This window comes from Quercus suber, unplaced genomic scaffold, assembly GCF_002906115.3.
Source record: "Quercus suber isolate HL8 unplaced genomic scaffold, Cork oak 2.0 scaffold_366, whole genome shotgun sequence".
Lineage (NCBI taxonomy): Eukaryota > Viridiplantae > Streptophyta > Magnoliopsida > Fagales > Fagaceae > Quercus > Quercus suber.
Window position 1 is genome coordinate 565,639 of NW_027069818.1, and position 18,333 is coordinate 583,971.

General features: G+C 33.0%; 2 protein-coding genes across 2 annotated transcripts; one reads left to right on the forward strand and one right to left on the reverse strand.

The window, feature by feature from the left end:
* Positions 1–1,200: 1,200 nt before the first annotated feature.
* On the reverse strand, positions 1,201–1,632 carry LOC112039319 (uncharacterized). Its single transcript, XM_024072180.1, has one exon. It carries the CDS (start codon positions 1,630–1,632, stop codon positions 1,201–1,203), a length of 432 nt encoding a protein of 143 aa, XP_023927948.1.
* Positions 1,633–14,536: 12,904 nt separating this feature from the next.
* LOC112039312 (protein DMR6-LIKE OXYGENASE 2) lies at positions 14,537–18,310 on the forward strand. The gene is made up of 4 exons (XM_024072173.2): positions 14,537–14,908; positions 14,992–15,239; positions 17,254–17,575; positions 17,830–18,310. The coding sequence occupies exons 1-4, from the start codon at positions 14,669–14,671 to the stop codon at positions 18,088–18,090; spliced, it is 1,071 nt and encodes a 356-aa protein (XP_023927941.1). The 5' UTR covers positions 14,537–14,668; the 3' UTR covers positions 18,091–18,310.
* The last annotated feature ends 23 nt before the right edge of the window (positions 18,311–18,333 follow it).

Consider the following 18,333-nt stretch of genomic DNA (forward strand, 5'->3'; position numbering starts at 1 on the left):
GGTTACAGCCTTCCATGAATTCAAAGTAGGACAACCTAATATGGTGTTGTTTGAAGACGAACAATCAACAACTAGGAACGTGACATCCTTGGTGATTTGCTGAGGGTAATCACTAACTATTATCAGCAGAGTGACTGCTCTTAGGGGATGCACCCTTGTTCCTCCAAACCCTACGAGTGGCATGTTGGTCAGAATCAACCGTTCTCTCCTTATCCTCATCTACTGGAATGTCTAATAATATAGGATATCGGTAGAGCTCCCATTGTCCACAAGGATTCGGTGGGTGATATAATCCCTTACACGTATGCTAACTACAAATGCATCATCGTGTGTGTGGTGAAGGCGTCAGGCATCTTCCTCTATGAACCTAATTAGGGAGTTGTCAATCCGTGCCATCTTTGGAACGTATCCTATCAGCTGGACGTTCTGAATCATCCGTAGATAAGTCTTGCGTGCTTTCTTGGAAGAATTGGAAGTCATACTACCCCCTATAATCATCCTTATGTCGCCTAAGGGTGGCCTAGGACATTCATTATCTCTCCGAGTAGGCTATCCTTAGGGTTGTTCTGTCCATTTCTTACTGATGAACTTCTGCAACTTCCCTTGCCTGATGAGGGCTTCTATCTGTTGCTTCAAGTCATAGCATTCGAACGTGTCGTGGCCGTGATCGCGGTGGAAATAGCAGTACTTGTCTCTATACCTCTTGTTGGAGTCTCCCTTCAACTTGCTAGGGAATGTTAGAGCCCCTTCATCCTTGATCTGCATCATTACTTGATCAATTAGGGTGTTCAGAGGGGTGAAGCTTGTGAATCTTTCGGTTGGAGGCTTAGAGCGCCTGTCTTCCCTTTTATCTCTCGTCCAAGCCATCTTTCTCCCCCTGTCCTATCACAATTCTTCTTATCTTTCTCTCTTTTTGGGTTTCTCTTCGCGAACTAGCAGCGCATCTTTCGCGTTCATGTATTTAGTAGCCTTGTATAGCACAACTGACGTTATTTTCGAGTCATTCTTATAAAAAGAGAATAGAAACTTACCCTTTTGTAGCCCGTTCGCAAACGCAGCAATGAGTATTTTATCATCAGCTTCATCAATCGAGAATGCCTCCTTGTTAAAACAGGCTATGTAGGATCTTTCGGTTGGAGGCTTGGAGCACCTGTCTTCCCTTTTATCTCTTGTCCAAGCCATTTTTCGCCCTCTATCCTATCACGATTCCTCTTGTCTTTCTCTCTTTTTGGGTTTCTCTTCGTGAACTAGCAGCGCATCTTTCGCGTTCATGTATTTAGTAGCCTTGTATAGCACAACTGACGTGGTTTTCGAGTCATTCTTATACGAAGAGAGTAGAAACTTACCCTTTTGCAGCCCGATCGCAAACGCGGCAACGAGTATTTTATCGTCAACTTCATCAATCGAGAGTGCCTCCTTGTTAAAACAAGCTATGTAGGATCTCAGCGTCTCATCCTCCCGTTGCTTAATGCTCATTAAGCATGCAATGGATTTCTTATACCTATGCCCTCCGATGAAGTGTGAGGCAAATTGCGCGATCAACTCCTTAAAGGTACCAATGGAATTGGATGTTAACCTGCTAAACCAAATTCTTGCAGGGCCCTTCAACGTATTGGGGAAGGCCCTGCACATGATCTCATCTGCCACTCCTTGTATGTGCATCAAAGTTTTAAAGGACTCTAGGTGATCAGGTGGGTCCTTAGATCCGTCGTAGCTTTCCTCCTAAGGCATTTGAAATTTTGGTGGTAGAGGGAATGATGAGACGGACCCCATGAATGGTGAATCAATTCGGTGGACCAAGTCGTCGAGGTTACTGGACACCTATCCTCTGAGGGTGTTCATCATGAAGTCCATCTATTCCTTTATCAACTGCATCTCTGCAACTATATGAGGGGGAGTCGTATCTGTGCCGAATGGACGGCTGGTGTCTTATCGCTCTTGTCGACTAGGGGCATTGCTGCCTTCCAGCCCTTCGTGGTTCCTTCTTTCATCGTTGGTTCCTTCTTGGTCTTCTTCTTGGGTGTTAAGCGCTGCGTTCTTCTGGCATAGTTGTTCTTCTAGGTCATGATTATGCTTGGTGAGGTGTTTTACCATTGCTGTGAGGGTTTGAACTTGTCTATCTAGGGCAGTGGTGTGCGGCTCGTCGCCCTGATTGTTAGTAGTTGTTGCCATCGAACGAGTAAGTATCATGCAACTTTTTATCTAAAGAGCAGTAAATATGGCTTATCTTCACTTTCCCACAGACGATGCCAACTGAGGATGCCAAAAATCATTAGTTAGTCACACAATACTCACGTGCTCAAAATAAGACCTACGAAACAAAAACAAAGAAAACCCTAAGAGAGTACCGGTGTGGTACCGGCCAAAGACCTTCCAAAGGTTAAGTTAGAGAAGTTTTCACAACTCTAGAGTGCCAGAGTTGTGGTGAATTATGCGTACCTTGTTTTCTGAAAGCCTTTGGGTTTTTATAGTAGTGTAAAGCCAACCTCTATTTCTTGCGTGAGAAGGTTTTTCCTTATGGTGAATATCATCATTAATGGGCGTATATTACAGGATCCTTCTCATGTTAGGATTCTATTCATATTAGGACTCTATTGACTAGGGTTAATCGTAGGACACAAGTTGTTTCCATTTAATATTACTTGGAGGTCACTTAAACCATGTGGATGCCACGTGACCTTGAGATCCGTCTACCTTGTGTTTACGCATCTTGGATCCGTCCACTATTAACCCACTGGTCTGGCATCGTCAAGTTTATTTAAATGGACCCGTCATCCCTAATTTTACCCTCTTCACTAAACTTTTTTTTTTTTTTTTTAATTATTGGCTTGTTTGGTTTTGGGGCAAATGTATGAAATTGTGAAACTTAGTCAAATCTGAGAAAATATGCCAAAATAAAGCCTTCTCTACATTTATTTTGCTTATTTTAGCGATTTTCCCTGTTTCTTTTTTTTCTTTTTCTTTCTTTTTTTTTTTTTTTTTTTTTTTTTTTTTTTTTTTTTGTGTGCATAGGAAGTGATTTCACTCTTAAATTGGAACTATATGTAAGATCAAGAGCCAAAAAGTGAATTTTCCTTTATGTAGCACAGAAACAAATATGGACACGATACGTAGTACAGTGACACAGTATTTCTTGAAAAACTAAGATACAATACATCAACGATATGGAAATTAATTAATTAATACTTATTTTTAGGTATATATATTTTATATTCAGAATAAATCATTTTTATTTTGGATTTTAAAAATATGTAACAACAATAAAATATTTGGAAATATATCTAAAATTAATTTAAAGACAATCAAATATTTTTTAAAGTACGAAGAAAAGAGTTTAAATAAGCTAGACATCCACAAAAAGAGTTTAAATAAACAACATTCAACATCAAAATAGAACAATCGAATTTTAAAAAAAAAAAAAAGATTTTTCTTCTTGAGTATGTACTTGCCACATTCGTGTCCGTGTCCGTGTCGGGGCTATGTTCATGTCTTTTACGTGTCCAACACCCATACGTTGGCAATTTTGCCGTGTGCATGCTTCCCAAATTTTCCTTTTATTTTTTCTCAATTTTCTAGAAAACCAAATAGTGGGTGATTTTTCCTTTTGTTTTCTTAGTTTTCTCAAAATCAAACATTGGATATATCTATTTTCTCAACCAAAAAAAAAAAAATAGTGGGTATTTTGGTAATTTTATTTTGTTTTTCTTAGTTTTTTGAAAACATATTGGTTTACTAAAAAAAAAGTCAAAATCAGTGGGTGTTTTGGTAATAATCCCTTTTTAGTGAATATATTTTGGTAATTTACAAGTTTTTGGTATTTGTAAGTATATATAAATCTAATAATGTTATATGGGTGGGTTGGGTCCCATCTAAATTATAATGGTTTGGGTGGGTAATAAATATTTAATTTATATTTATATGGGTTATAAATGGGTGATTGTGTATCTAACCTATTTATGACCCAATCCAAAATTTAATCAACCCATCTAATTTCCACCTCTACTCACAATATAATTGATACTTGATAATAGAGTGCGTACCTAAGTATCTACACATTCATAATGTAATGTTTCTACCAAAAAAAAAAAAATACACATTCATAATGTATAGATCTCACAAATGAGTAAGTTCTACGTGTTGTAATTGAGAAGCTACGTTTATCGAAAAGCATGATAACTTTTTGTGCATTTAAGCTTAAAAACCACTTTTTTATTTTTCACTGTGTTTCCTCAAAACTTTCAATAATAGACTAATCACTGTTCGCGATGGGTGAGCCCATAGCGGGGTAAATCACTGGCCTAGGGAGTTTTTTCAAAGCGCTGTTGCTCGAACTTGAATTGAGAAGCTCTCAGTCAAACTCAAGACAGCCACTTTAAGACCGAGTGCCCAACTATTCTGACAGCCACTTTGAGACTGAGTGCCCAACTGCTCGACCAATCCCACTGGGTTGCTTAAACCACCTTGGTCATTGGAAAAGTTCTCTTAAAAATATTAATCCGAACATTTCAATAAGCCACTTAGACAATTGGTCAAAACTTAGTTAAAGAAGTTCCTAAAATATAATGTTAATAAATATGAGAAATGCTAACGAATGCCCTTAGAGCATTAGATAACAATCTATTTAAAGAAAGTTTTTATGGAAAAAAATAAAATAAAATAATATTTTGACAAATTTTTTCATTTTTATAAAAATGGTGTCAATTTTTTTTTTTAAATAGATTATTAACCTGTAACCAAATGACATTCATTAGTATGATCTATAAAATATATTAATAGCAACTTCACAAGACTTCCATTACGTTCATCGAAAAAAAAAACACAAGACTTCATTACCTGGCTCACCCATTTCTTTTTTTCCCCCACCCAACCCTTGAAAATAGTTTGCTCTTTCTAGATGAATGCTGGTTAGTTGGACCTAAAATTCTGAGTTTTTACCTACCCCCTTAGACATTGATTTTTTTTTTTTTTTTAAAGAGAACTTTACAGTCTAGATATTGAATTGAATAGTGATTTTTCAAAGGTAGATACTGATTTCAACCTTAAATATTAACTTAAAATAGAACCTTGAATAAGAAAATTTTAAGAATGAGGTGCATCAATCTTATCAAAAAGAAAATTAGATTAAAAAAAAGTACATCAATTTTATAATATTATCTTGGGTAAACAAGTTAGTTCAACTGTTAAAACTTTTTATTATTAAATAAGAGATTTAAGATAAGAACTGACTATGTCAAAAATCTTATAATAAGGCCAATCCTTTACAAAAGAATCTTTTAAATATGTAATTTGGAGGAGAGATACTTATTATATTATTTGTGGTAGGCAAATTAGAAGGGTTATAAAAGAAAAAGTTTAAGATCACAAAAATTTTCAAAACTTCTTATAACAATTATAACATGACAGAGTATGATCGATAAAAAATAATAATAAATTCTTATATAAATGATGAATAACTACTCAAAGTCTACATAGTCAGAACTGTAACAAAAAAATTTGTGAAATAATTTGTACTTAGAAGGGAACGGAAAATGGTATACGCTTGGGTGGGTGATGTCATGTAGATTAGGTCATGCAAAAGGGAATACCTTGTACGTCATCTCTTCTTAACAACACGTGCCTAGTGGCTACTGGCTAGTAGTAATCCAATTTAGATCCGTGTTGGTGTCGGCCTAACTCAGCCTGTCATTATAATTATATATATATATATATATATATCTTGTCATTGATGAAGGAGTGCCGGCCCATGCCGACTCCTCCGATTCATTCAAACGAAACACACCGTCCAATCACTCCAGTCAACTCTTGACAAGTGACAGCTATATAATTTAAGGGTCTCAATGCCAATCAATCTTTATATCAGTGGACAACACACGGAATTAAGCCGACATGAGATGTGTCCGATTTTGCCACCACTTCCGATCATGTCGACTCCTCCAGAGTCCACACTAAAACCATTTCTTTTTTTTTCTTTTTTTTTTGGTGTGCATTCAGGGGCGGAGCTAGGATTTTTTGTTTGGGGGGCCAAATTTTTTTACTAATATATTAGTCTTGAGTCAAAGAAAACAATCACACACATGCATAAACGCACATACACAAATATAAACATTAATATTTTGATACTAGAGTAGGTCATAATTTAAAAATGTATTGTGAATAAAATTAACAACTTTCATATATGTATATTCGCAAGATAATTTTTTAGGAGAATTTATCATCTTTTAAACTCCAATACTATACAAAGATATTAAACATGTACAAAAAACGAATTAAAAAAAACAAAAACTATCTTGTCTCTATAACTTCTAGACTAATTGACAAATTCTATTAGTTTTTAAGAGCATCATTGGACTAACTCAAACATTTGGGGGGGTCAACTTATACAAAAGCAGTCTAGTTTGATATTAAATATGTATAAAAAACGAATTAAAAAAACAAAAACTACCTTATTTCTATAATTACTAAACTAATTGATAAATTCTATTAATTTTTAAGAGTATCATTGGACTAACTCAAACATTTAGAGGGGCCAACATCTATTTTTTAAGCTAAATATTTAAATTTTCAATACTTAAACATAATAAAAAATAATTTTTTTCAATTTTGGGGGGGCCATGGCCCCCCCAAGCCTTGCTATAGCTCCGCCCCTATGTGCATTACAACACATATGAGATATATATATATATATATATGACTACAGTACCATATGACAGTACATAGATTATTGGATTTGGTTTCAATCACGTCTTGTTTATATATTCTCCTCTCTCTCTCTTTTCTAGTAAAAGATTTCGATTAATGTATGGCCATTCATTTTTTAAAAAAATTCACTTTTTTATTTTTTAATAAAAGTTTTTACTAAATAATTTACTAAAGTATGCTCTTAAATGCCATAGTAATAGAAAATTATTAGGTACTATCTAAAGTAAAAATATCTAAAATTCTTCAAATATTTAAAATAATTTGTAAATAAAAAAATTATTTTTCTTTCTATATTATTATATATATAATTTCAAAGACATTCATCTAGAATTAATTTATTATTTTTCATGTTTATATTCTAGAAAGAATATACCCAAAGAAAGTTTGCTCTACTGTAACTAATTTTATAATTTTACTACAATTTTGTTATGTGGCAACTTATAAGTAGTGAAACTATGGATCCATCATTTTATTTCCATCACTTACAACCCATCACGTAAGTAAATTGTGACAAAAATTGTAAAAATTATTGTGATAGTAGACTTACTCAATAATATATTTAAATTGGCCGGCAAGGAACTTTAGGAACATATGCAAGCGAGAGCTTGATCCAATACAGAACCAATAAATAATACAAAACTACATGACTCCTTAATTAATTTAATGATTTCTAAATCATTCCACTCTTACATATTTAATAATCAAAATCTTCAAATGACAATACGTCTTAAGCTTTTAATAATTAATTTAAAGGCTTACTTTTTTTTCGCAATAAATCATCAAGCTATTTACCCTATTTATTCATTGTCTTCTATACTTGCACTTGCAGTTTTTTTTTTTTTTCTTTTCTTTTTGGGTAAATTTCACTAAACTACCCTAAGGTTTGGATTAATACCACTCAAGTCCACAACTTTTAAAAAAGTGATCAACTTGGTCCTTGACACCATTTAGTCTCTAGATGCCGTTTAAACCCATTAGTTGTTCTCAGTCTCTCCTCTCTCTTTCCACTTCTCTCTTCTCTCTCATCTCTCTCACAAACCCTTATCTTCTCTCTCAAACCTCTCTGGCTCTCTCTTCTCTTTCTCCAGGGGCAGTGGTACAGCCTATTCAGGGGGTTCAAATGAACCCCTTGACTTCAATATATATATATGTAAAATATTTTTTTGTTAGTTTAATACTTTAATTTATTCTTAAAAATATTTTTTTGCACACCCTGACTTAAATCTTGCTCATCTTATTACAAGTATTTTCAACTCTAAGAGTAAAGATTAAGTGTTTGTAAATTGTAAGTATAATTCTTTTTTATAAATTTATATTATGTGTGTGTGAGTGTGCATGTCTACTATTGATTGTGTACATTACTTTTTGTTATAATGTTATTTGTGTAAATTTTGATATGTGTAGATGTTTATGTGTACAATATAAATATAATATAACTTTAAATAATTTAATAATTAGGAAATAGAGAGGGTTTTTTTTTACATGTGTGTGTATTGTTATCATATTATAATAACTTTTTGTTATAAAGTTAGTAAAATTCAAGGAAAAAAAATAGTAAAGTTAGTGATTGTTCAAGCATTTGATTGGTTAAGTAGACATGTCGTGTATAATTTTATGTATGAATAAGTATGATTGTATACGTTAACAATTAATACGGAGCCAATGAGTTGAGATTAGTCATTTAGTGTGCATTGGCTCCAAATTAAAAGGTCAACTTATTTTACTATTAAACTTATTTTTGTTACTATTCATGGGCTACACTATACTTTTTGGTACTATTCATGGGTCTCACTGTACTATTTCAGCTAACTTTTTTTACCTTATTTATAGTATTTTCAACAAAATGTTTTTAGTTTCAGCAAAATAAGCGAATCCCAAAACAAACCTTTAGTCTAAAATATTTATATAAAAACAAAGTCAAATAGATAATAACAATTGTATAGAAATAAAAATGTTAGATAAACTTAACCCAAAAAAAAAAATGATCATAGGCTCATAACTATCCACATTGACAATAAATACTCGTAATAAACTATCATGTAACATTCCAAATTTGAAAACTAGCTTGTAGAATAAAATTGTAAAACTTCATGTATTATTATTATTATTATTTTGTCGATAACTCGATATATTCAAGTTCTCTTTTTATTAAAATTTTTTAACGACCCCCCTAAACAAAATTCCTGGAGCCGCCACTGTCTTTCTCACCCACGACAGTCAACGACTGAAGAATCCCTCTCTCAACCTTTGGCCATGGCCGAACCTATGTTTTGCTATTAAGATCTTGCACTCTCTCTCGCGAATCAATGCCATGAAGATAGTTGGCTAAGGATTTTCTAGCTTCTCTTCACCACTGTTGCTGTTGTTCCTCGTTGAAGGCTCCAATTGAGTGCTATCGACACTAGCTTTGGTGTTCCTCAACAATGTAAGAAAAAGTTTGTATTTGTGCTTCTATGTGGGTTTGGGTTTCTGTGCCAAATGTCAAATGTTTGGTGGAGATCTATGAGCTCCACCACTGCCACATGTGACAAATCACATTGGCAATGCCATCACTAGTGGTTGCGGGTCTTTCTCCTCTTTATTTGTTGGTTTGGGTTTTGGTGAATTTAGGACTGAGTTTTCTTATAGTAATAAGGATTTGATGATTTTTTATTTATTTATTTGGGTTTTAAATGTGGATTTTGGGTATGACCATTTGTGAATCTGTGGGTATTTTCTTATTTAAGTTTTGTATCAAAATGGGTCTAATATAGAGTTTTTTATTATTATTTATTTATTTATTTTTATGTATGATTATGAATTTGTGTTTGTAATCTGATATTTTTGGGGGTTTCAAGTTTTATATGGCTATGTGTGTATGTTTGTGTTCTATGACACAGTGTAGCCATGTTGTGTGATTCTTAGAAACTCAAAGATCTTAGCATGAGCTAGGCATTCAATAAAGGAGAGAAAGCGTGGTAGAGAAGAGAGAAGAGAGAAGAGGAAAGAGAGAGGAGAGGCTAAGAACAACTAACGGGTTTAAACGGTGTCTAGGGAATAAATGGTGATCAAGGACTAAGTTGGTCACTTTCTAAAAGTTGTGAGCTTGAGTGGTATTATCCCAAACCTTTGAGTAGTTTAGTGTAATTTACCATTTTTTCTTTTTTGGCGCTGAAGATTTAGATTGTGTTTACGTGCCCTAAACTTTACGGAAAGCATAAATTGGCCATGTTTGCCATTGTGATTTTAATTGTCAGTCCTACTCTAATCCCACTTTTTGTATTCTTGAAAGGGAAAGGTTAAGGGGGCCCAAAGATTTAGATTGTGTTTACTTGCCCTAAACCTTACGAAAAGTGGATATTGGCCATTTTTGCCACTATGATTTTAATTCTCAATCCTACTCCAACCCCACTTTTTGTATTCTTGAAAGGGAAAGGTTAATGGGGGACCAAAGTTTAGATTGTGTTTACTTGTCCTAAACCTTATGAAAAGCATATATTGGTAATTTTTACCACTATGATATTAATTTTCAATCCTATCCCAGCCCCACTCTTTGTATTTTTGAAAGGGGAAGGTTAATGGGTATCATAAGATTTTCATTAAGGATGATTTATTGTGGGATCCATCTAATAAAAATTGGTATAAATTAACGAGGGGACTGAAAAACCCCACCTTTTGTATTCTTGAAAGGTAAAATTTTAACGAGTACCGTAAGATGCTCGTTAAGGATGATTTATTGTAAGGTCCAACTAATAAAAAAATTGGTATAAATTGATGAAGGGATTAAAAATATTACTGAAGCAACAAGTAGAATTTAAAATAATAGTTTATTAACTCTACACCATATAAAGCTAATAAAAATTNCAAAACCAAAAAAATGAAAAAAAAAATACCCCCAAAATCTAAAAATTACCAAAATACCCCCAAAACCCAAAAAATGACCAAAATATCTCTAAAACCCAAAAAATGACCAAAATACCCCCCAAAACCTGAAAATTACCAAAATACCCCCAAAACCTAACAATTACCAAAAAATGACCAAAATACCCCTGAAACCTAAAAATGACCAAAATACCCTAAAAACCCAAAAATGTCCAAAATACCCCCGAAACTCAAAAAATGACCAAAATACACCCAAAACCTAAAAAATGAACAAAATACCCCCAAAACCTAAAAATGACCAAAATACCCCCAAAACCCAAAAAATGACCAAAATACCCCCCAAAACCTTAAAATGACCAAAATACCCTCAAAATCCAAAAAATTACCAAAATACCTCCAAAACCCAAAAAAATGACCAAAATACTCCCGAAACTGAAAAAATGACCAAAATACCTTTGAAACCTATAAAATGACTAAAATACCCCCGAAACCTTAAAAATTTACCCAATTACTCTGTAACCTAAATAATGATTGAATACCTCCAAAACCCATAAAATTACCAAAATACCCCCTAAACTTAAAAAATGACCGAAATACCCTGAAACCTAGAAAAGGACTAAAATACCCCCCTCTTAAACCTAAAAAATGACCAAAATACCCCAAAACATAAAAAAAATGACCGAAATACACTCGAAACCTAAGAATTACCAAAATACACCCTAAACCTAAAAAAATTACCAAAATACCCTCTAAACCTAAAAAAATGACTGAAATACCCCTGAAACCTAAAAAATTACCAAAATACCCTGAAACCTAAAAAATGATTGAAATACACCAAGACCTAAAAAATGACTAAAATAACCCCAAAACCTAAAACAGTGACCAAAATACCCCAAAAACCTAAAAAAATAATCGAAATACCCCCAAAACTTAACAATTACCAAAATACACCCTAAACCTAAAAAATTACCAAAATACTCCCTAAATCTAAAAAATGACCAAAATACCTCCAAAACCTAAAAATTAACTGAAATACCTCCAAAACCTAAAAAAAATGATCAATAAAAACCCTTGAAACCCAAATTATGAACAAAATACCGCTAAACATGTAAGATGACCAAAATACACCAGAAACATCTAAAATTACCAAAATAGAGGTTTAGGGTATTTTGGACGTTTCGAGAATATTTTTGACAAATTAAAGGTTCTAAGAGTCTTTCAGTCATTTTATAGGTTTTGAGGGAATTTCAGTAATTTTTTAGGTTTCGAGGGAATGTTGGTAATTGTTTAGGTTTCGGGGTTATTTTGATCATCTTTTAGATTCTAAGGGTATTTTAGTCATTTTTTAGGTTACAAGGGCATTTATGTCATCTTTGAGTTTTAGGGTTATTTCAATAATTTTTAGATTTTTGGGTTATTTTAGTAAATTTCTAGGGTTCAGAAGTATTTTGGTAATTTTTTAGGTTTCGGGGGTATTTTGGTCATTTTTTAGATTTTGAGAGTATTTTTGGTCATTTCTTGGGTTTTGGGGGGTATTTTGGTCAGTTTTAAGTTTCGGAGGTATTTTGGTCATTTTTACGTTTCAAGGGTATTTTGGTCATTTTTTGAGTTTCGGGGATATTTTGGTCATTTTTTGGTTTTTAGGGGGCATTTTGGTCATTTTTTTTGTTTCGGGGGTATTTTGGTCATTTTTTGGGTTTTGGGGGATACTTTGGTCATTTTTGGGTTTTGGAAGTATTTTAGTCATTTTTTGAGTTTCGGGGGTATTTTAGTCATTTTTTGGGTTTTGGGGTTATTTTGGTCATTTTTTAGGTTTTGGGGGTATTTCGATAATTTTTTAGGTTTCAAGGTATTTCGGTGATTTTTTTAGGTTTCAGGGGTATTTTGGTCGTTTTTTAGGTATTGGGGGGTATTTTGGTCATTTTTAGGTTTTTGGGGTATTTTGGTCATTTTTTGGATTTTGGGGGTATTTTGGTCATTTTTTTAGGTTTTGGGGGTATTTTGGTAATTTTTAGGTTTCGGGGGTATTTTGGTCATTTTTTGAGTTTTGGGGTTATTTTGGTCATTTTTTAGGTTTTGGAGGTATTTCAATAATTTTTTAGGTTTCAAGGTATTTTGGTAATTTTTTTAGGTTTCGGGTGTATTTTGGTCATTTTTTAGGTTTTGGGGTGTATTTTGGTCATTTTTTAGGTTTTTGGAGTATTTTGGTCATTTTTTGGGTTTTGAGGGTATTTTGGTCATTTTTTAGGTTTTTGGGGTATTTTGGTTATTTTTTGAGTTTTTGAGGGTGTTTGGGTCATTTTAGAGATTTTGGAGATATTTTGGTCATTTTAGTGGTTTTTAAGCATATATGGTGATTTTAGAGATATCAGGGGTATTTTGGTCATTTTAGAGGTTTCATGAGTATTTTGTTCATTTTAGAGATTTTGAGGATAATTTTGGATGTCCAAGGGTATATTGGTAATTTTGAAAGTGTATGGAGTATTTGTATCATTTTAGTTATTTAAGGGTATTTTGGTAATTTTGGAGGTCAATAAGGTATTCAAGTTGTTTTAGAGGTATTTGGGTCATATTGGGTTAAATGGGTGGGTTACTAATTAAATGGGTTGGGTTGATAATGGATAATTAATTTATATATAAACGGGTCATAAATGGATAAATGGGTAATTACACACCCAACCCATCTATGACCCAACCCATTTATGACCCAACCCACCCATTTGCCACCCCTACCTCCAATACATATAACCCAACTTGTATATAAGCTCCCAGCTTCTTATTGCAACCGCTTCCTCATACTTTGTCTTCATAGTGATTTGTCATCTTAAGTTAAGATGTTGATCATTAAATCAAGCTCTCAATTATTTTAAGGGCACTTGAAGATTTGTAGTAGTCTTTATGATTTCAATGTCTCGCTCCGACAACATGAACAATGATCTTTGTGTTTTGAGTGATTTGATTATTATCTCAATGGTTTTATCAATTTAGTGAGGGTTGGAAGACACACTAGGGTAAAACGGTGTTTTGGTTCGATTCTAGATGCCATCTTCCTTCTCTAGAGATTATAAATAAGGTATGGTTTTAATACAAATAGGGTTTGAGCTAAAGATTTGCACAAATCTTACTTTGGAGGCAAAGCAGGGAAATTCCCGTAATTAGATTTTGTTCAACTGGGTGTCTAACAAAAATCTTAGTCGCAAGAGTTTTTGCTAGACTTTTACTTGATCAAAAATTGGCTTATTCAACTGAATTTTAATGTTGCTCGACCAAATTTCGATTTCCCTCAATCATATAGCTTGATTAGCACTTTTTTTCTAGTTCCAATTGTAGCATTCATTACCCAAAACTTGGTTCATGTAAAACCCCAAAATACATAAAAATTTACCAACACGGAGGACCCGTTTAGTACATGTGTTTAAATATATATTTTTAGTTTTTAAACAATATTACACATATTTCTACACACTTTATTATCCACACATATTTTCAAAAAATACAAACATTACTATATCAACATGACCAAATGACCCATAAATATCCTAATACTTTTTACATCCCAAAAAGTTACCAACACTAACTAATAAAAATATAATTTAATTAAAAGTTATTCCTACGCAGACTAAAAATTTCTCTTGTGATCTTTCGGTGCGAGCATGTGCAACGACCGGTAACATCTAGAATTGAACAATCAGTACAAACAAATTAAATACGAACTTTTCCTATCAACGTGGCATCACTATATACAGGCAGCAGAATCTTCTTCAACCTTTCGATTTTCCCAAACATTATTAGTATTTTATAAATAAAACAAAAATAGAGGTTCTCAAATTTACTGCAGAAGAACCAGAAAAATTAGAAAACTATAAGTTCGTATGGTATGTCGTCACAGGTTCTATGTCACAATGTGATGTCATTGTTGATGTTACATTGGTACGCGTTAAATATGTGTGTATCAGTTTATATATAGGTTCCCAATGTTCCCCTTCCAACTCACAAAATCAGCAAATTTGCATCATTATAGATAGCATTACCAATTAGCAATGAGCAACTAGCAAAACATGGCAGCCACCACCCCCACCACCACCTGGTACTTCTAAATTAGCAAAACATGGCAGCCTCCACCACCACCACCACCACCACCAAGGTACTTCTAACCGACCTTGCTTCAAGTGTGAACCATGTTCCCTCAAACTACATTCGACCCATTTCCGACCGACCAAACCTCTCTGATGTTCAATCCTCAGATGCCTCCATTCCTCTTATTGATCTCCAAGGCTTACACGGCCCTAACCACTCCAACATTATCAAACAGATTGGCCAAGCTTGCCAACAAGATGGTTTCTTTCAGGTACTTACTCTAATCCTTTGTTATTATTGTATTTGAACTTCGTTCTTACATTAATATATATATTCTGCTGAACTTTTTGTCAGATTAAAAACCATGGAATACCAGAGACACTGATTAGTACAATTATGAACATAGCAAGAGAATTTTTCCGATTGCCAGAGAGTGAGAGGATGAAGAGTTACTCAGATGACCCAACAAAAACCACCAGGCTTTCTACTAGTTTCAATGTTAAGACTGAGAAGGTTTCAAACTGGAGGGATTTTTTAAGAATCCATTGTTACCCTCTTGAGGACTACGTGAACGAATGGCCTTCGAATCCTCCTTCCTTTAGGTGGGTCACTCAGACTCATATTGGTCCTCACGTTAATTATGTGTGCCTCTTACCATTACTTTACTTTCAGTTTATTAATCAATTTAAAACTTGGTTAAAAGTTAAAACTTAAAATATGATTTTGATCCTTCCCCACATGTGAAGCGTCAGGTTTCGGACTAGCTTAAGTCTGAGCATCCCTATATGATCGAGTTGTCTCATTGTATTTATCCCCTTCTTCTGTTATTTTCTTTAAAAAAAAAAAAAATCCTTTTCATTTCGTACCGAAAGTATATATTATATTAATTTAGTGTGGCTTTGGGAATTGGAACTGGTTGATTTTTTTTTTTTTTTTGACAATAATTTTTTTTTTTCAAATAATGAAATAATCTATTTAAGAACACATTTAATATAAAAGTTACCAAAAAAAATTATATTTTTAATAAATACCATGCAAATAAATTAGTGAAAACAAATAAATCCTAACATGCATTTTGTTACTGCTTTTCACTTTTTACTTTTTGCTTTTTGTCTTTTATTTTTCCTTCCAATAATTTAAATTTGTGTGGAAATAAGCTAGATTTTTTCTTTTTGTTATTCTTTAACATAAAACTTACTAAAAACTAGGATAGTAAAAAAAAAATATGCTTAGACCGGATTGACCGACTGGAACAGTTTTCTGAGGCATCCAGTTTGGTTCTCTATTTAAAAAAAATCTGGGTTTTGATTTGGTATCAGTTTTACAAAAAAATAGTCCAAACCAAGCGAACCAATTCTATATACATATATATTTTTTCATATTATATTATATATATGTTAAAACATATTATATTATATATATTTTAAAACCCAAATAATCTAACTCTCTCATTCTATTTTAATAAAATTGAACATATATTTGGGTTTTTAAAAATCAATTAGCTTCTTCTTAAAAAAAAAAAATTAGCTATTATTTTTATAAAAAAAAAAACCCAAAATTATTTGCAAAAACCCAAAAAATTGGAAATCCAACAATACAGGCCCAAGATCAAAATTCGAACCAAATTGATCGGGACCAATTAGACTCGAACCAATTGAAACCGGTCAATTGTCTGGTCATTTTTTTTTTTTTCAAGCTTTTCATAGACCGAACAGACAAATTTGGTTGCAAAAAATTTAGACTACACCATACCATTTTCACCCTTACCAAAAATTATATCTTTTAATAAATACAATGCAAATAAGCTTATAAAAACAAGCAAAAACTAAATGTAGTTGTGATGAATATTTTGAAAACTTTTCAATGTCACCCTATAGTCCTTACCATTCGATATCCCTTTATTTCCTATTTATCCTCGTATTGTGAAAATGACACTATTTTTCTTTTTTCTTTTTTATTATTAATCCAACGAGACACGTTTTCTTTATAGTAGAAGAACAAGACACGTTAAGTCACATAAATCCCCCAAAATTTTAAAAAAGATAGCACTACCTACGTAACGCACACGCATGTAGCAGCACCACATGCGTAATCGGTGACTTCAATTTCTCTAACTTTGTCAAAACTACAGTGGCCACTGGCCAACACAGTACATCAACAATACAAGGTCGGTGAAATAATACCCGTCACATCAAAAATGGTCCTTCGCACAGTAAAATTAATAGAAACATTTTTCAAATGGCCGCAAGGGTTATACAAGGCTAAAGAAGTACTAGTGTACCGCCTTGGGGCACCTTTTTTTCGTTTATTAGAAGGAAAAGTTTATAATCATAAAATTTTTCACAACTTTTTATCACGTCTCTAATGTGATAGAGTATAATAGATGAAAAAAAACTGGCAGATTTATGTGAAAGTGATAGTTAACCCATTCATAACCTGTCACATCAAAGTTGTAGCATAAAAGTAATGGAATAATTTGTAATTTTAAAATTATTCTTATTATGATGACTATACTTTAATTGAAAGTTCTAAAGAATATTCCATAGCGTGAAAAAAACCCATTATATTTTTAGATTTTGATTACAACTGATTATGTTCTTTTTTAATTTTATATAGGGAGGATGTAGCTGAGTATTGCACCAGTGTTAGAGGATTAGTGCTAAGGTTGCTAGGGGCCATATCAGAGAGCTTGGGCCTAGAAAGAGACTGCATTGAAAAGGCTTTAGGCAAGCAGGGTCAACACATGGCATTGAATTATTATCCACCTTGTCCACAGCCAGAGCTTACTTATGGGTTGCCTGGTCATACTGACCCTAACTTAATCACAATTCTTCTTCAAGATGATGTGCCTGGATTGCAGGTCTTAAGAAATGGCAAATGGATTGCTGTCAATCCTATTCCCAATACCTTCATTGTCAACATTGGTGACCAAATGCAGGTACAATTACACCCTTAGCTACTTTCTAAGACCGTTGTTATTATTTTATTACATGTTTGATTGAACTTATTTTCATCTCGAAAAGGAATATATAATTTTTTAAAGTATTAATTTTTTCAAGGGATATTTTTATACAATAAACAAGATAAACTAATATGTGTCATACCCTAAAAGGATTAAATTAATCGAGTTATAATTGAGGTTTCTCGTAATTAATTGCTTATATAATAAACACGATCTTTTCTTTGCATCAGGTACTTAGCAATGATCAATACAAGAGTGTGCTTCATCGAGCTGTTGTGAACTGCAACAAAGAGCGAATATCAATCCCAACATTTTATTGTCCATCAAATGATGCTCTAATAGGACCTGCTAAGGATCTTATCGACAATACTCACCCTGCAGTCTATAGAAATTTTACATATGCAGAATACTATGAGAAATTCTGGAACAAGGGACTTACAGCTGAATGTTGTTTAGACATGTTCAAAACATCGGGCCTGTTTGGTAGATAAGTTTAAGTAGTGTTGTTTGTAGTTTTTTGAAATATGTGTGGGTGAAAAAGTATGTAGAAAAGTGTGTAATATTATTTAAAAACTGAAAATAGGTGTTTGAAATGCCCTACCAAACGGGCCCTAGTGCTTGACCTATAATGTACAATTCCTAGAACATGCTTGTCCTTGTTAGAATGGTGACTTAATTTCTTAAATTTATCATTTCTTATTAGTTTCAAAATTTTAAAATATGTGGTAATTTAT

Bases quoted from the DNA above. Each gene is read 5' to 3' on its own strand.
- LOC112039319 (XM_024072180.1), bottom strand. From the start codon at position 1,632: ATGTGCAGGGCCTTCCCCAATACGTTGAAGGGCCCTGCAAGAATTTGG.
- LOC112039312 (XM_024072173.2), top strand. From the start codon at position 14,669: ATGGCAGCCTCCACCACCACCACCACCACCACCAAGGTACTTCTAACC. The intron at 14,909-14,991 runs GTACTTACTCTA...ACTTTTTGTCAG, and splicing joins AACAAGATGGTTTCTTTCAG to ATTAAAAACCATGGAATACC. The intron at 17,576-17,829 runs GTACAATTACAC...TCTTTGCATCAG, and splicing joins ACATTGGTGACCAAATGCAG to GTACTTAGCAATGATCAATA.